Source organism: Mycteria americana, chromosome 2 (assembly GCF_035582795.1).
Source record: "Mycteria americana isolate JAX WOST 10 ecotype Jacksonville Zoo and Gardens chromosome 2, USCA_MyAme_1.0, whole genome shotgun sequence".
Taxonomy (NCBI): Eukaryota; Metazoa; Chordata; class Aves; order Ciconiiformes; family Ciconiidae; genus Mycteria; species Mycteria americana.
Window position 1 is genome coordinate 106,873,641 of NC_134366.1, and position 18,314 is coordinate 106,891,954.

Consider the following 18,314-nt stretch of genomic DNA (forward strand, 5'->3'; position numbering starts at 1 on the left):
GGGATGTTGGAGGATATGCATTTGTACATTAACTTAAATATTTAAAAATTCTAAGCATGCACAGGCAAATTGTATGAGCAATAACACTTCTGCTTCCAACTTCCTTGTATCTTGCACATAGGACACAAAATTGCAATATATGAATTCCAATTCAATTAAACCATTTCCACCTGATTTCCCAAATACAATAGGTGTTTTGGATACTGACCAAACACGATCTCTCATTCTAACAGTCAAGTTAATGATATTTTAAAATTGTGGGCCAGGAACAGGTTGGGATGCAGCCTCAGTCTAGGTGAGCGACACACACGCTAACACAGACATCAGCAAGTTTTGCCAGTGTGTTATGATGGCGGGAGCTGACATCCTCTAGTTCACCTTCACCATCAGTAATTCCATAGCTAAGGTTAGAGGCTCATCTGTAGTTCTTCAAGTGGACATCCAGGCATCTAGAAGGCAGAACATGTGGATACCTCTATTGAAAAAGTTACCCAGCTTTGAGTAGATTTATTGATAACATCTTGACTGTCAGATACGTGGTAGAGAGTATGACAGAGTATCTGAGCTGTTCAATTTAGATATTTCATAAAGAGCCTGCCAAGACATCGACTTTTCCTGGCAGATGAGATATTGTAGCAATCCTTCTCTGGAAAGCTGTGTAATACAACATTGTGGTGTTATTCATTAGAAATGAGACAGATTAAAATCTGATCACAGAAGGGAAGCTCTGCAGGCCGAAAAAAAATAGCTGCCAATTCTGGCATAATGTGCATCACTCAAACTCTGAAAGGGCTAAAGAGTGCCTCATATCTGAGGCTGTTAGAAATGGCAGGGGAGGAGACAAGTTGTTCTTCATCCCTCAGTGGAGCATCTTGGATGTCTTGATCCTCACTGTCTTCAGCGTTTATACTACTCAGCTGCCAGTAGTACCAAAGACACTTTATATTTAGTGGATGAATAATATCCTCACCCATAAGAAAGAAAGAAGGGAGCAAGAGAGTAATTCATTTTTGAGCCTGTGCTATAGTCTTCATTTATAAAATATGTTTTTATGGAGAGTCCACCACAACTGTGGGTAAATGTAACTGTTCCTCATTTTCTTCTTTGAACTTTACTCCATATGGGAACATACGTATTGCTTACTGAGGGGCAAAGCTTAAACGCTGATATTGCTACTCTAATCTCTGAGAAGAGTAAATATGACAGCTCACCATCTGGCAAATGGTCTAAACATTGGTCTTTTTATATAAGTGCAGTTTTGAGCGTTGCCTTCCCCCTGGGATGTTTTTAATCATCTCATAGATCACCTGCCTAGTTCCATAAATTAAAAACTCTTCTGTCAAATACGCTTTAGGTCCATGCAAGCAATTTACAACTCTATGAGAAAGAAAGAGTACTTGACGCTTGCTGGGATCTGGTGGGTGACTTCTTTGGTCCCTACAAGAGAGTTAGCACCGTGTTAACTTGTATCAGTCCCATGAGGGTTGATTTAAAGGAATAGTACCTCCTTGCCAGAAAATCATACTGGTTGATAGTCAGTTAACAGTATGACTGAAGGGGGAAAAAAATTATGCCCCAGTAAGTGTCTGATGTATCTCTTTGCATGAGACTATAATGTGGACATATAGCCTGACCCGCGAGCTATGGAATGAACCCAGCTCTGATAAACTTCAGCGCAGACTTCACTATCCATCCAGATAAAATCTCTGCAAGGGATTTGAGCTATGTCCAGTTGCATGAATTTGAAGCTTCAGTGTCTTTTATGCAGGACAGAGCCAGCGGACCCAAGCCTGGCATCAAATGGATCTAGGCTTATTTACCATCTTGAATGCAATTCTTCAGGAAAAATGTGGAGGGGGATGCAAAAAACAGAGTTGGAGAAAAAGAGGCTTACTTAGGAGTGTGTCATTGCACAGAGGAAAAATGTTATGCATGGAAGAGGAAAAGCTCTTGTACAGACTTTCCTAAATTAGTTCCTTTACATGTGTTTTAGCATACAATTCTTTGGTTACATGATTGCACACTAAATTTTCCACTCTTTTTAACTGCAAGCTATAAAACCCCAGGCACTGCATCTCACAGCATTGCATTGATATCCATGTGGTTATAAACGGGAGGAATCTTTTATGATTTCCCATGCATGACTGACCAACTAGAACTATATATTATGTTCTTCATGATGCAACTTTATGAAGCTGGACAAAGAAAAAGATATTCAGCCATATATTCACTGTCAGCTTGACCCTATGGTCCCATACTCTCCACTTAACCCAGAAACATCCCTGTCTCATTCTGGATCTTCATATGAGTCTGAAATTCCTTGCTTACCCAATGCTATCTTCTGCTTCTCTCATTTCTCATCTCTCTCTGAGTACCTTTGTCTAGATTATTGTTCCATTTTCTTCTGGGCTTACTTTCTAAGACTGCAGTTGTCCTAACTGTAATTTTTCGTCAAGCTTCCTATTTGCCATACTCTCAAAAAGTCCTAATTCTCCCTCCCAAGCTCCCCCTTGAGACCATTCAATACTGGTCTCAAGCCTACTGCTACCCCCCCAGCTGTTTGCTCCATTTTTGCCTAAAAAGTGTAAGTACTCATTACCCACATTCCTTGTCGGGCCTGTCTCTCCTTCCCATGTGCCCTTTTTTCTCTCACTGGATCCTACCTCCAGTCACTTTATTTACTGACTCTCAGCATTAGCTTTTTGGATCCATCTCTGGTCAGTACTGAGCATATGTGGATTGTGATTTTTCCCTGCCCCTCAAAGGGTTAACACCTGGACAAATGTGGGGGAGAACTGGGGATTCATATTTCTGTCAGACAAACCTTCTTTTTCTAGCATATTGCACATAAAAAAACATGGAAAAGAACATTATTAAGGTTATAACCTTTAAGTCTTTGGAAAAAAACCAGAATTCAACTTTCTTTTGCTGTAGTGTTCAATGGCATAATACTTTAAATGGAGCATTCATGACATGCTTTAATAGGTGGTAATAGAACATTTCTTTTGATCTTCTTCAGTCAGTTTGTTGTTGGATATCATCCAAATCTTTTAGTGAACACAGACATGTTAATGTCCACTTTACTGTACCAAGTGCTTCAAAAACAGTAATTTATGTGTTAACATGGAAACTCATTAATTTAGGCAAAAGAACATTTGGGTATTGCATCTTGGCTTGATCATACATCCCAAGAATGACATAATGTCAGGGATTGTCAAGTTCTAAAGCCATAGCTGATCTTTGAACTTGGGCCATGAAACTTTCTAGTTGAGCATCAGGGATTCTCGAGAATTTGGTTTGGATGTGGTTCTCACACTTTGCAGATTTCCTGCTCTGGCATTGGAAGCTCATCTCATGCTGGAAGTGGAGATTCCTGCCTGACAGAAAATCTAGCTTCCCTTAGTCAGATATTGAGATGGTCAATATTCAGAACTGGGATCTGCTGGCAGCTAAACAAATCAGCAAATACACCCATTTGCTTGGGTGCCTGAACAAGAGCAGAGTATGTTTGAAAATAGGATTGACTGCCAGTATTAGAATGGGTGCTCTGCTATGCCTTGTGTGAAAAATATTTTCAAGATGAGTTTCTTGAATGCCTGTTTCCTTGCATGCCTCTAGACAAAAGGAATTGTAGATCCACATATTCATGTGTCTGAATGTGCAATATTCAGGTCTGAGTGCTATTGCCAAACTAATTGCACAATGATATTAGTATAAGACAATCCTTGCAGACAATGATGTTATTGAAATGGGATAGGATATTTCTGGGGAAAAAAATAGGATGAACTATACAGTTCTTGTAGTGCTTTACAGTAAAACCCCAAGTGACTGTGGGAAATGTACTCTAGTTTATGGGATAATCAGGTGGAATTAATGTCTTAAGGCATGGTACCACATACCACAGGCACCACACCTTCAGTTTGAAGATCATTGCCAGTGGGGCAGCGTTGCTGCACATGCACTATAAAGTTACTCTCTACACCCTGCCTACAGTCTCTGGTGCTATAAAACTATGAGGCCGCACACGTTCTGTTTTTAAAAAATTAGTTCTCATCACGTTATAAAATGAAACGCAATTTATTCAATTTTAAGTTTAATAATTGAGTGCTGTGTTATTTATGTTTTAACCAAACTTTGCTAGTCTTTTTTCAAATACTAAATATGCATTTTTATGTTCAGAGAGGTCAAGCAATTCAGTCAGAGTCCCAAGAGTGACCAAAATTATTTTTAAAATGTGAAAAATAGAAATAATGGATGAGGGGATTTTTTTCTGCATAATTCCTGAGTCTATTTATTGTCCTTACAAAAACTGTAATACTATTGCTGTAATATGTGTAATTTGTTTGTTTAGTTTCATGTGACCTTGTTAGATTTGTTTAAAAAGAATCTAATCCACTTCAATAAGATTTACATTACTTTATCAATCTGTGCCTAAATATAAAAATAAAGAGAAGCAGGCTTAGTGAAAATGCACAGGTTCAGAACAAGCAAAGCATATTATGTTCTTTCCAACTTTAACCACGCTAAGAGTGATACTACGTTCATGCATTTAATCGCAGAAGCATTGTAGTATCTTTTTGCACTGTCCATCATAATATTTTCTGTTGAACATGAAATAAACATTGAAACTATCTAAACTGAAAATCTTTGATAAATTGATTTAATTAAAACTGAAATGGTTTTTGCCACTGAAATTCACACTGAATCATCTGTTTCTTTTTTCCTTGGAGAGGGAAAGAGCTATTAGTAATTCTAACCAAGTGTTTTATAAAAGAAGTGAAAAATTAGATTTGCTCAAGCTTTTGCTGAGAACTCAGCTTTTGTGTGAAATAAAAGGTAATATTAAGTCATAAAAAGCTATCTGTTCTGTGTTTTATAGATGTTAGTAGCAATTTTTCACATGAGAAAAAAGCTAGCCCAGTTTCTGAAGAAATATTTTCCTGCATATGCTCCTGAATTTAAGAATATTTTCTTAATATGTTTCTAAGTATGAAAGTAAAATTATCTCTTTTGACTTCAGTCATAGATTCTTAAAGTGTGATTTTTATTTTTTTTTTTTTTTTTTAATGGGTGGAGGTGGGAGGCAGGAGGAGAGGAGGGATTGACAATGTTTTATAGTGACTGTAGGGATGTTGCATGAGTAAAACCTTTAAAAATTACTAAAGTGGGCATAATATCAAGGCATTTTATCCCACTTACAAATCTCCAGTCTCTCAACTTTACAGCATTAGTTCATGTAAGCAGTGAAAAGCATGTATTTTCAGCTGGTTTTAATATGCAAAATTTCAAAAGAAATATTGCAAGGGATCAAAAGAATATTTGATACTTTAGTGTTATTGAATAGTAATATTTGACAAGGTAAACATTACAGTTTTATTCTCATCAGTGTTATTGCTTAATCATTCTCTTCAAACACCTCAGCTGCTCTCTCTTGCAATATTTCAAGTTCTTGAACTTATAGAAAATGGAATAGTTCTGAATTAATTTTGCTGTCTGCAGCTGTAATCTGTGCTAACTCTCTACACAATTTGAATGGCCAACTGAAATGGTTTCTGGAAAGGCTGTGACTGTATTTAACTGCCACATATTTTATTCAATCTGCAGGGTAATGACGTTCGGATAATCCTTGGCCAGTTTGATGAGGAAATGGCTGTGAAAGTTTTCTGCTGTGTAAGTAAATATATTTAATTGCATATCAGAATAAAGAATGTGTTACATTTGAATAAAAAATACATTTGAGCATAAACATTTCTTCATGGAGTTCAGCTCTGTTAAGGTTTATATCATCAAGAGAGGTTACACATGCTTAGCTCCATTTCTGTTTCAATAAAATACTTTGTACTTGACTTCAGTGGAATTTAGGTGTGGACTGCATGGTTAGCTTCTTCTTATTGCTTTCCTGTAGTGGAATTAAATGCCAATTGATCTTGAGCGTTTCTCTTCATGTCAGATCCAGGGAAATGCTTGTATATGTAGCAGCAGATACCAAGAACTGCAAGATTTGAATCTTGTCCAAGAGTTGTGTTCTGGTGGTAATGCCTGCATGTATGTGGTTTTGCATGTTTTGCTTTGAAAGAATAAGAAATTCAAGGAGTTCCTATACATGCTAACTAAGCAACCCTAATAATTTCTGCTACTCAAAATGTTGCTAATTGTACAGTTGTCAATCACTTTTGACTGCTGTATGTTTTACATGAAAGCAAATTTTAGTTAGTAAAAAATAAAGTTTTTTGAATTAAAAGAAATGTAGTAAGATCAGCATACAAAAAATTCCCTATCCTCACCATTTGTTTGTGTGTGTGAATGTGCTGCAAACATGCACAGTGTGATTGTCATTGAAAGTAGCGGGATTAAAATGTGATCTTTATTTGTACCTGCTCAAAAAAAAAAAAAATCCCAAACATGCAGATTTTAGTGTCCTAAATTTTGTACTGGTATTGAATTCTTAGTCTAAATAACCAGATTAATCCTGTATGAGCCAAGAACACAATAAATATAATGGAAAAGCAACAATGATGTTGCCATCTAAATTTCAGAGGATGTTTTTTAATGGTCGCTTAGAGAGACAAAGTGACCTACCCAAGCAAAGAAAGGAAAGGCAGAAGTTAAAAATCTGAGTGCTGCATGTGCCTCAACCACATGTTGGTTCTTACTCAGCAGCTGTCCCACTTGCTGGCAAAATTTGGAAAGGAGATTGTAGAGTATATTTGGAAGGAACAAGATCTGTTTGCATTCAAAAGGAAATGGAAGGCATTATTTTCTTTTTCATTCTTCTCATCTCTGATCGGTCTTTGTATATAGATCTTTTTGTTCCAGCATTTAAATTGGATTGACAATCTCCCATTTTTTCCATTCCTGGAAGAAGAAATGGTCTTTCTGCAGCCCAGCTCCTCCTCAGATCTCTTGCGGTTGGGCTGCGTTTCCCCAGCTGAGGGGTCCCGGTCAGAACTGTCTTCCAGCCCAACGTTAGACAAGAGACTGCCCTCACTTATGCCACTGTCCTTAGTATCTAGTTGCTTTCCTCTACAAGTCTTTTCCAAGACCATGTGCCTGTGAGGCCACTGAAGAAATCCCAGAACTCCTCAGACGGGCAGGGTGTCCTCTTGTCTGCACCGCTCTAGTCTGAAGGATTTCAGGTGGAGGATGTCTCTTTCACACGAACACCCAGTGCAGCTTTCTGCAGCAATGGTTTGGTACAAACATCGAAAGCGTGCGTAACTCAGAGCAGTTTAAAGGGTGATGGCTCCTTCTAAAGTACATTAGTGTCAAAAATAACAAGGTGGATTTTTCTGGAGCCTGGAGTAATCTGAGAGATCATGTATTTAGGCTTGTATAAATGTATTTATATGAGAGTTTCAGCAGGAGACCGAATGCAGGAGAGGGTAGTTCAAAGTGGGTCATTTATATATTAATGCACTACAATATGTCAGTAAGCTTGTTATTAGTCATAAAATACATTGTTGACTCATGCACTCCTACAGCTATGTGTCTAAGGGCATGATAATTTAGACATGTCAAGTTTTTTAACCCCCTTCCCCAGGTGTATCCTCAGACAGGTTTCACTTGTGATTCTCTGCAGGGTGGCTGATGTCAGCCAGAGAAAGGCTTTGGGTTTGTTAAAGGAAGGTGCTATTGTACAAGTGCAAGATTTTTTTTTTCTGGTTGCGGTTATAACCTGAATATTATTTGCTAATGATTTATGTAGGTGAGAAAATCTTTAAAATCTGCCTTGGTTTTCTGTCTGGATTCAACAATCATATGCTGTGAGGTTTCCTCAGGATACCCATTGGAGTTTATATGCTCATTTTCATTTCACCTGCTATTTCCTCCCCCTTCCCCCCAGACACACACACACACAAAAAAGATGCAGATCACATAAAGATAAATGGACTAAAAGATAGCCTAATTCAGTGGCAAACTTCAAAAACATGACAGGACTAATTCAAGCCAAAGTGAATGCTAGCAGGTGTTTCCTACAGTGATTTAAATAAGCTTAGCTATTCATTTAACACTAGTGTCAAAAGCAGTTAGCAATTTTAATTCTATGGGAAATCTTAGGTTTCTAACTTTGTTTTCAGCTCAGTGGGATGAATGTGATATTTGTCATGGAATAGAAATTAGGGTATTTTGCTCAAAACTTAACACTTCAACAATCAAAATGGTCAACTGTGTTGGATAGACATCATCATTTTTTCATTTGAAATTGGATTAACATGAAATTGCATCTTCCCAGTGAAAACCTCAGTTCTGCAGAAAATTTTATTTTAAAAAAATTGTTAGTGGGAATTTTTCCAATATATTATCTTTAAGCCATAGAGATAATGCAGTATAGCCATGCACACATCAAGACTGATGCCTAGCTGATGCAATTATCTGTCTGAAGACAAATAAAGAAGATGACTACTATTCATCAGACTACAAGGTCACTGCATGAGCTTTAGGTGTCTCTTTTAGTAAACATTTAATAATAACTAAAGCCAGGCTTAATCAGCAAAGTTGATACAAAAGCACTGGACATTGTTCTCCTTGAGCAGATAGAGTTTTACTGGTGAGTCTCTGCTCTGTTTTGGAAGTAAAGGCACTATTGATTTTTAATGAGAAACAGATGGAGGTTCATTGCAATTCAGAAGTCTACAGGCATTCTTGTAGGGGTGGGATATAGGATGTGTCCATGCTGTCATGCTGGAAATATGATGGAAGTTCAGTGGTGGTAAGGTTTTTGCAGGCCCTTTTGAACAAACTGCTAGTAATTGTTTACTACACATAGAAAGATCTCTTACATAAATTTCTTTGTTGTAAATAAGCATATCTTTATGGATTCAAACAAGAATGAAAAGTTTAAAAAAAATAAAAAAGATCAGTGTCACAAGGGCAGAAAATGTCCAGGACAGTTTCCTGGCTGCTTGACAGCAACTCAGGGCTTTGCAGCCTAGGTAGGGCACGCGGCAAAGATTAGGGAAGACATATGACTGTTTTATGCTGTTCTGATGGTACAAAGCATTTGTAAACTTTCTTTGCCTTACTCTTCTGTGCAAACAAATCTTCCTCTTAGAAACTAAAACGTGTAAGAGGTGGTCTGTGTGCATTCGAACAGTTCAGGAAAGATCTGCATATTTCAAGGAAATGTATCTTTTAAGCATCAAAATCATCTCCATTTAGAAGAATCAACAGGGAGGAAATGGTGGCAGAAAACCTTATTTTGTAATAAGTTTTCTGGAACCCAAACACTGAAATGCCTGAACACTAACAACTGTGCTGTCACTAGAAAAGTGACTGCACGGTCATGGTGTTCAGCTTTGGAGGACCTGATTTTGTTCCTCTTTCTTTTGCCTTTCCCAGATTGCCCTTCAAACCCTACCATTCCACCAGATCTCGAATAAAGGGTTGCCAGCTCTTAAAGGGTTTGGGTTTTGTTTTTTAAAGCAAAATCTAGACATGTAACTAAATTCTTCAGGAATGTGAAAGTTTCAGTGCAACCTTGGGAATGATCCCTTGTTTCCAGGATGGAATTTCTGGCTATTTTGCAACTTTTAATTTTCAGCCCATATCCCAGGACATTTACAGATTATGCAGGAAACAGCCTCAAGTGCAAACAGAAAAATTCCAACAGCTCCAATTTCAGAATAGTTCATAGCAAATACTTTCTTGCAACACACAATTTGATACTTTAATCTGTATAGAGCAGGGGAAGCTGCTGATCATTGTCCTTCTCTAAAAGCACTATTCTGTGTTAATTTGTGTCCTCAGTGATTTGAAAACTGTCAAATAAAAGACACTATATCACTGAGAGGTCTTGAATGACCTCATTGTGTAATGGAAACTTTTTTAGACATCAGAAAGTGTTGCAGGATGGGATTGATATTTTCCTCGCAGGGAGACCTGGGATGTGGTGTCACATCAGCTGTAGAAGGAGTGGAGATGGGCAGGAGGGCAAAAGCAGATGTGTTTCTGGAAGGGTAGAATTAATGAGTGAGAGAAAGACAAGCAATTTATGTGGATTGTGGAATAAGTAAGATATGAGATGCAAGGCACTGGGTTTCAGACAGGAGCACTTTCAAGCAGCACTGTATACAAATGCATGAAATTTGATTTTGGCTGAACAAAAGCTTCTGCAACCAGGGGCCAAACAAATCTGCTTTGTGCACAATACATTTATGAACCAAGCTGATACCATTATAATAGCCTTCACAGATTTAAAGCTCAATTTTAATTTGGGCATTAATGTATTTAGGAGGCTGTCCTATTTCATATTTTTTGCTGTTCATCTTTATTTTTCTGATAGATTTTTGGTATGGTCTTTGGGATACTTTTCAAAATGGTTATGTTCTGAATGACTAATATGTCCTGTTTGCATTCTCATAATTTCCTCCTTCTGTAACATTTTCTGTGAAGATGTAGCAGTTTTCCAGTTAAGAACTCCAAGGTTGCACCATGTATTTCTAAAAATTGGAATTTTTATCTTATAAGTATGTCTTGTATCTCAAGTATTTTTTATATTAGGAGCCAAAGAAGCATAAACCTGCTGTTCTGAAATGGAGTCTCACTGAAATGTCAAAAGAAAAATATCTAGTTACAAGACATTGAGAGAAACATCTGAGATAAAATTTGCTAATTTTATCCTAGAACACTATTCCACACAATGGAATAGAATATCTATTATGAAAAGATCAGCTTTTAGGCACAACAGCATATGTGCCTGACTAGTAAAGTATTTCTGTTTCCTGTTATATGTATCTGCTATATATTGGAAGGAGACAACCATCATCCCAGTATCTTGGAGTACATTGGGCTGTATTCAGTATTCAAACAACATAGAATTTCACCTGAAGGAATTTCTTGCTGAAAAAAAGAAATCATTGAGATTTGCTTGCTTTATCAATTTACTATTGATTAATGCTCCTCATAAGAAACTGCTTAATGTCCCTGTGGTCTCCGTTTAAGCACAGTGTCATAATTCATATTTGCAACATTGTGATTTGATGGTGCCTAGGATCCAAGTTTTCTTGTTTAACCTTATCCTATTTCAGGTGGTCTTTAGGGTGATACTAGGATGATAATAATTTAGTTTAAGCGTGTTAGCATGGTGGTCCTACCTCTCATGTAATAGTTGTGTTATGGAGAATGTTTTATGCAAATGCCCTGCCTTCTGCCAGTGTTCCTCTTTATCTCCCCCAGTTTTAGAATCCAGTATTTTATATTTCTGTTTTTGAATAAATGGTCTATTGAAAGCAAAATAGGTTTTAGTATATTCTCTTCTTGTGACCTGAATTTTAAAGACAGGACTCTTCAAGAAAGGAGTCTTCATTGTTAGCAAGTAACTATTCTAAACTGTTCAAAATACTTGTGTATCCTTCAATTATGCCATTTCATTAATAATGGAAAAAATATGAACAGAAAACAATTACTTTTATGTTCAATATGTCTATTACAATGTCTGTTAGCTTTTCTACTTTTCTTTCTTTGTAGGCTTATGATGAAGAAATGTACGGCAGCAAGTACCAGTGGATTATTCCAGGGTGGTATGAAAACCTTTGGTGGGAATCCTGGATTAATTCCTCACAGTGTCTCAGCAAAAATCTTCTTGCAGCCATGGAAGGCTATATTGGAGTGGATTTTGAGCCTCTCAGCTCAAAAATGATAAAGACCATATCAGGAAGGGTTAGTATTTTTCCTCCAATTGTTTTATTACACAATCAGTTGTCTCACCAGTGTTTTGGCACGGCAAAGCACAGAGGAGGGAGGTGAAGCTAAAGGGTTCTTCTGCAAAGAGAGCTGGCAGTCATCATCATTATCCTCATCTTTCCACTGGTTTGCAATTTTTAAATATTTAGAAATCGATTCCAATCCTCTACAGGGTAAGGAAGCAGTAAAGTCCCTTGCCTCAAATCTCTCCTGTTCCCCCTGCATGAACATTACAGTTAAATGTACAGTAAAGCTTGAATTATAGTCTGCAGTATCACACGCTGTGTCATGTCAAGTTAAACAGTTGAGCACAGAAAAAGATAACTTTTATGTTTAACCCTAATCCTGCAAATGGCTAATTTCACTGGCGATTTGTGCCTCTCAGAACTAGGGGGCGGGGCTTGTTTTAAATATGTAAATATATGGTATTTCCATAAAGTACGTAACATTTTGCCACAGAACAAATGCGTGCAAACTCTGGCCAATGAATAAACATGCTGATTTTGCTGCTTTTCATCTTTTTTCATCTGTCTTGCATGCCTTGCTGAGTGAGCACAAAAGGCAACTTTACAAAACGGCAACTCATCATAAGATAGCACACCATAAAGAATTTAGTAAACTTGTAAAACATAGACAAATTGCCACTCAAATAATTTCACATTAAGCAAATAGTTGCTCAAGTAAAGGTCACTTGTTTTGCATTATCCCATAAAGTGTAATCAGACCACTAATTTGCAGGGATACAGACTTATTCTCTGTTGTAGCATTATGGCTCACCAGTATGCTGGTGGCTTTGGTTGAACTGAAGCCTTTTGTACAAAACCAAAATAAAGCAAGGTTATCCTCCCTACAGAGGAAACCGAACAACTGCTTTTCAGCCTCCCTGTCTCCTAGGTCTCCCACCCAGTCTCGCCATCAGTGTTGTAAGTCAGGCAGCACGTTTCTTCCTTAATGTTTGTTTTGGCAGTCTTTTCTGTATTAGTGATGCACATCTCTGAATTGGAGAGTGCGCTTCAAGGTGTAGGTTTGGACGCAATCTGTAAAATATTAAGTATTGAAGTAAATCTGAAGTTTTTCTTCTCTGCAGACTCCACAGCAATATGAAAAGGAATACAATGCTAAACGCGGTGATGGACAATCCAGCAAATTTCATGGTTATGCCTATGATGGCATATGGGTGATTGCCAAGACTCTGCAGCGGGCAATGAAGTATCTCAATGCCACCAACAAGCACCAAAAAATTGAAGATTTTAACTATACAAATCACAAACTTGGCAAAATTTTTCTGGATTCTATGAATGAAACCAACTTCTTTGGAGTAACGGTAAGTCCCAGCCAGATACTTGTGGGGCTGAGGAGGCTTGTGATTTTAAGTCAGCAGCTGAAGCAAGCATTAAATTTTAAATACTCTTGAAAAAGAAACACAGTTGTGTATTTCTTATATCTTCAGAGCTGCCACAGTTCTACTTTATCTTAAAAATTAATGTTGTTGCCTTGAGACTCTTGCTCATTATCTGTCTTCTGATGCCAAGTGATGACACTGTACAGTTCCTTGGTTATCAAATTTTTAAGCATGGATGTAATCTGAATTAACAACTCAGAGTGGTCTCAAGGGAACCACAAGTGTTGCAAACTGCAGTGACCTTTTAAGTGACTGTTTTAGCAGTTGAGAAGTAGGTGGAATGTGATTTGAAAATACCTCCTGTTTCCCTCCATCATTTATTTTTGATAATAGGTTATAGTAAACTAATGTCTCCAATTCCAGTGCTGTACATCCTAGATATTCTTACAACATACTTCAGTTGCCATTTAAGTTTATTTATAATTTGTATTTTTTCACAGTCAAGTACAAAGCATGTTGACTATGACTTAAGAAGAACTGGTCACATATAGTAATAACCTCATTTTATTTTCAATTGCACCATTGCAAATTCATAGTAATTTTTTTTTTTTATTGACTTTGCTTCTAGTGTTTAGCAGAGTAAAACAGACAATAGGAGTGTGGCCCTAAAACTTCTTAATTACTTAATTGTATTTGAGGCAACTTCAGTCAGAAGTTAATGGCATATATGTGTTCAGGAGCGTGCAGAGCCATACTCCTTCACCAAGACAGATGAGCGGACTCCATTTTGGGGAGAATGGTCTTCACAGTTTCCAACAGTAGCAAATGAGAAACCTACTGGAACACACTTCATTAAGCAGTGTACTTGGGCTGCAACAGGACTAGAAAAGGAAATCAGATTGTCGAAAAAGTGTCTATTTCAGCAGTGCACAGAGGGAGTGCTTTTAGGCACTTCCTTGCAGCAAGAGCGTGCAGAAGGTTGGCAACGGTTCTGCCACTGTGCAGTGGCTTGTCAGATTCTGTCCCCAGGTTAATTTAAATTGTCTTGGATATCAGTTAACTTCAAAACACGTTGATGTAGCAGAATTAAGGTTGTCATACATGTCACAAATTGGTTCAAGGAGGAAATGCCTACATATAGACATCAACAATGAGTGCAGGCTCAACTTTTTGGTGTCCTTGCTAATTGCTGAAGAAGCCTATGTTTTGTATCACAGTACAATTGAAACTAATTTAGGATTTGTAAGTAAAAAACAATCATATGGCAAGACAATACTAGAATCTAGTTGCCTGTACAATATGAATTTTGCTTTCTTTTTACACTGAATTTGACTGAAGTCTTCAGTAAAAGAATTATGCTGTTATGGGGTATCCCATTGCATCCATAGCAGAACTGGTTCTTTGATAAAGCTTTCAGTTAGTAGCAGCTATGAACCAGACTCTGCAGGGACTCGGACATCTCTGTCCTGATTTATTCCAAGTACAGTATCTCTCAATGTGGTTGGAATTGTGTATTGCTGTGTAGTTCCTTTTTTTTTTTTTTCTTTCCCCATCTTAGTTTTTTTGCCTGCTGCTTAGTCTTGACAGCCAATTATAGTAAAATTGATAGATTTCATTAGGACTGCTTAATTGCCCTTCACTGCTCTCCTCCCCCCAAAAAAAAACCCAAACCTCTAAGATGAAGAAGGCTCTTTTTTATTAGTTTCAGAGACACCAGCAAAAGCTCACACATGAACTGCATCCCTTTAGGGAGGGAATGAATCAAAGTTTCACCAACCATATTCAGCCGTGTTTACTTTATTCCCTCAGGTATCATGGTTTTTAAAGAAATTACAGCATGATTATTCATTGCATGTAGTACTTGTCTGAGGCACTTTGTAAAACGTTTCTCTTTAACATTGGTCTACCAAGTTATCGTGACAATGCACAGCCCAAATCTGGTATTTGTGAGGATCACGCTTCTTGTTCCTGTAACACATTCACAAAAACATTTTAATCAGAAGGCTATGGAGAGAAGAAAATCTATAGCAGCTACACTTTCTTAGGATATAATTAGAACAAACAACACTCAAGTTTTTCCAGACAGTGTGAGGAAGAGTTTTATAGCAGATATTAAAAGTTTTGCATTGAAATGTTCAGAAAGTTGAAGGAACAGATTGATTTTTACCAGAAATATTTTTAAACTTTTTATTCTTCAGTCTAATAAATTGCTGTCATTTGTGACCTAATTTAAAACTTTCACTGGAACATAAGTTTTAGGTCTTGGAGTGCCAAATCTCATTTTAATACTTCTTTCCAGAAAAAGTATTTTAGTATAAAATTTTTACAATTTATTTTTAAAACCTTATTCTAAACAGGAAAGGGACATTCATTTATTCTAGCGTATCTATGCCAAATATTAAATGAGTTTCTGAAAAAAGAAGAAATAAAAGGAAGGACTAAATCTGATCAATCTTCAAAAACTCATCCAATGATATAGTAAAATATGTTGTTAAATATTAGGTAAGAGGAGAAGGTAGAAAGAAGCTGTAGACAAGAATCTAAAAATGCAAAATCTATTAAGAGGTGTCTTTATGTTTTCTGTGAAGATAATATCAGAAACATTGTCATGTCATAAATAATAAATCCCTTTACCCAGTTTTCATTTTCTTTGAAATTATTTATAGTAAACTACAAAAAATATAATCACTGTTGAGTGGTGGGGTTTGTGGAATTTTTTAAATGATTTTTAAAAGACTTGCTGTGATTGAAGTGTGCTAGTTCCTGATTACACAGAATATCGTTCTTCCAGTTTTCTGTTCTTTTTTTCTGACCCTTTTTTTTCCTAGGAGACAACATTTAGAAAACAGTTTAGTCTATTGCCCAAAGACTTGACAGGACTAATCCTCTTTTTGTGCATCAGAAACTCAGTATATAGATGTTACTTATTCTAATTCTACTGTCAGAAATCTATTGGAAAGAAAATTATAGCTATTCCTTAAACATTCCTGAAGGTTCTTCTCTTTTTCTGGATTTTTTTTTTCTCTTAGCAAAATGGTTCCTTCTGTTATTTTTCCTTCACGCTTATCTGACTTATAACCATGTTGATTATCATATACTTTTCTTGTGTATTTTGAATATAGAGCAAGGAAACATATATTTGGTGTTTTATCAGAAAACAGTAATATAGTTATCTGCTACACTTTTTCAAAGCTAAAATGAATACTGTTTTACAGGTACAAAAGTACTTTGTGATGAGAAATGCAATACAAATGAACAAAAGACCTGTAGGGATGTTCCTACAGTTTTGTTAATCTGAATGTCCTAATTCTGCATTCAGATCCCCTGATGTTGGCTCTTTCCAAATGGAGTAAGGCATTGTGTGATCCGAGTAAGGCATTAGAATGATCAATCTGCAATGACCAGCATTCAGGATAGGAGTCCTTTTGATTTGGGACTAGCCAGGCTTTTATGGTTTACATTTTTCTAATTCCTTGCTTATCAGAGAACTTACTTATTTTTTAATGGGAAAATTATTGAAACAAAAAAAATCTCTTAAAGGATTTTGGACAATTTTTTCCACTTTTCTTAATCCAGGTAAAGCCAGTTTTGTAAACTGAATACAACCCTGCCACCCTAATGATTTATAAACTGCCGGATGCCTGTTTCCTTGCCTATATCCCTCTCCGCAAATAGTACACATTCTTACTGATAACCTAAGTGTCAGAAAATGAAAGATAAGAAAATAAGTACTCACGCAATTTAGTTTGACACAGTTTAGATGTCTGAGGAGTCCCCTTATGTAGTTGATAGAGCCACTGGAGGTAGAGTTGGAGAATCTACTTAGGTCTCTATTGAAGTGTTACTACTTTGAATCAGTACAGAGTGATAAAATGATGGGAAACAAAATATATATCTGGCATAGCTATATATCTGCATTTCAATTATACAGCAGTTTGTAGCATACTACCCATAACATGCCCTTCATATATGTGTGAAAGCCAAAGAGAATTTTCCACAGAGCTAGAATAATTCTCCTAAAGCAAGATTGTTTGCTTAAAGGATAAAAAAAAAGAAGAAAGATCTAACTTTATTTTGTGTAATACTACAATAGTATAACTTGTAGGCTTGATAATTAGTGAAGAATTAGTGCTGTCTTCTCAGGATACTGAGTCATATTTAGTGCATACTGAATCAAAATCCATCTAGAAAATAGAAGGATTTTGTTTTAGTCTTTTTTTCCCTTTTTTTTTCCTCTTTGTAAAGACTATGGGTGGTTACATAGTACTTTACAACTACAGCAACATTTATATTTGCTAGCAAAAAGAAGTTGGTTATACTTGGAAAGATATTAAATACATTTGTTCTCAGTATGGTAAAAGTTTGTATTGGTTCCATGGGGTAGCCAGGTGGTGGGAAAAATACAAGTGTTGGAGACAATTTCTAATTTATTTTTTATGCAAAACATGACATTATTTTAAAAAATTCTTTCCTCTAATTTTCTAATCACTTCACCTTTGTCACTGATGTGTTGTCATGAATTTGTCATGAATGTCAACTATTCTCCCTGGTTTATGCTTGAAGTCCTGTAACTGTTTCAGTAGGGTATTCTGTTACTTGAGTTTACTGCTATTATCTGTGAGTATAAATAAGGCTTCAGAATTGTTAATTTATTTTTCATCTCATGGCCTTCTATTATTTGTGTTTAATGGAAAAAGAATTACAGTGGAGGAGAGAGAAAATTAAATACAGTGTTGTCTTTCCTTTTATGTCAGCCAGAGACTCTAGCACAGTAGGATAAAATTCCATCACAGTAGCTGTTGCAGAGTTGAAACCACAGCCATGAAATAACTTTCAAGTCTGTCCCTGGCATCCTGCATTTGAATGGATCCAGTCATGTTTCATAACTGGAAAAATGCTTATTGATATGAAGTTCACTTTGTATTTTGATGCTGATTATTTCTGAAGATTGATTTTAGCAGCTTGCTTCCACTTTCCAGGCTTCAGTAACCACTGTGCTGTACAGGAATCTCAGAAATATAGGAGGTGTTACAATCAGAATAGGAACAGGGAAAAAGTATTTATTTCATGTCATCCTGGAAAAATAACATACCCTAAGACTGTTAAATTAAGGAATACATCAGTCTTTGGCAGAGAATCAGATGGAATTAGTGTGGACTTTAGCAGAGTGAACTTATGCTTAATATGGGTGTCTAACAAACATTTCTGTAATAGCATTGATCAGTGAGGTTAATTTTGCATGAACAGTTTTGAATTAAGTCTCAAGAGCTATTTATACCTGGAGTCAAAT

The 18,314-nt window shown here is 36.5% G+C and overlaps 1 protein-coding gene across 1 annotated transcript in view; it reads left to right on the plus strand.

Moving 5' to 3' along the window:
• Positions 1–18,314, plus strand: part of GABBR2 (gamma-aminobutyric acid type B receptor subunit 2) — a 497,107-nt gene that overhangs the window by 235,869 nt on the left and 242,924 nt on the right. Inside the window, exons 5-7 of the mRNA XM_075494175.1 lie at positions 5,605–5,670; positions 11,467–11,658; positions 12,770–13,006. Coding sequence (XP_075350290.1) covers positions 5,605–5,670; positions 11,467–11,658; positions 12,770–13,006 — 495 coding nt within the window. The remainder of the gene's footprint in view (positions 1–5,604; positions 5,671–11,466; positions 11,659–12,769; positions 13,007–18,314) is intronic.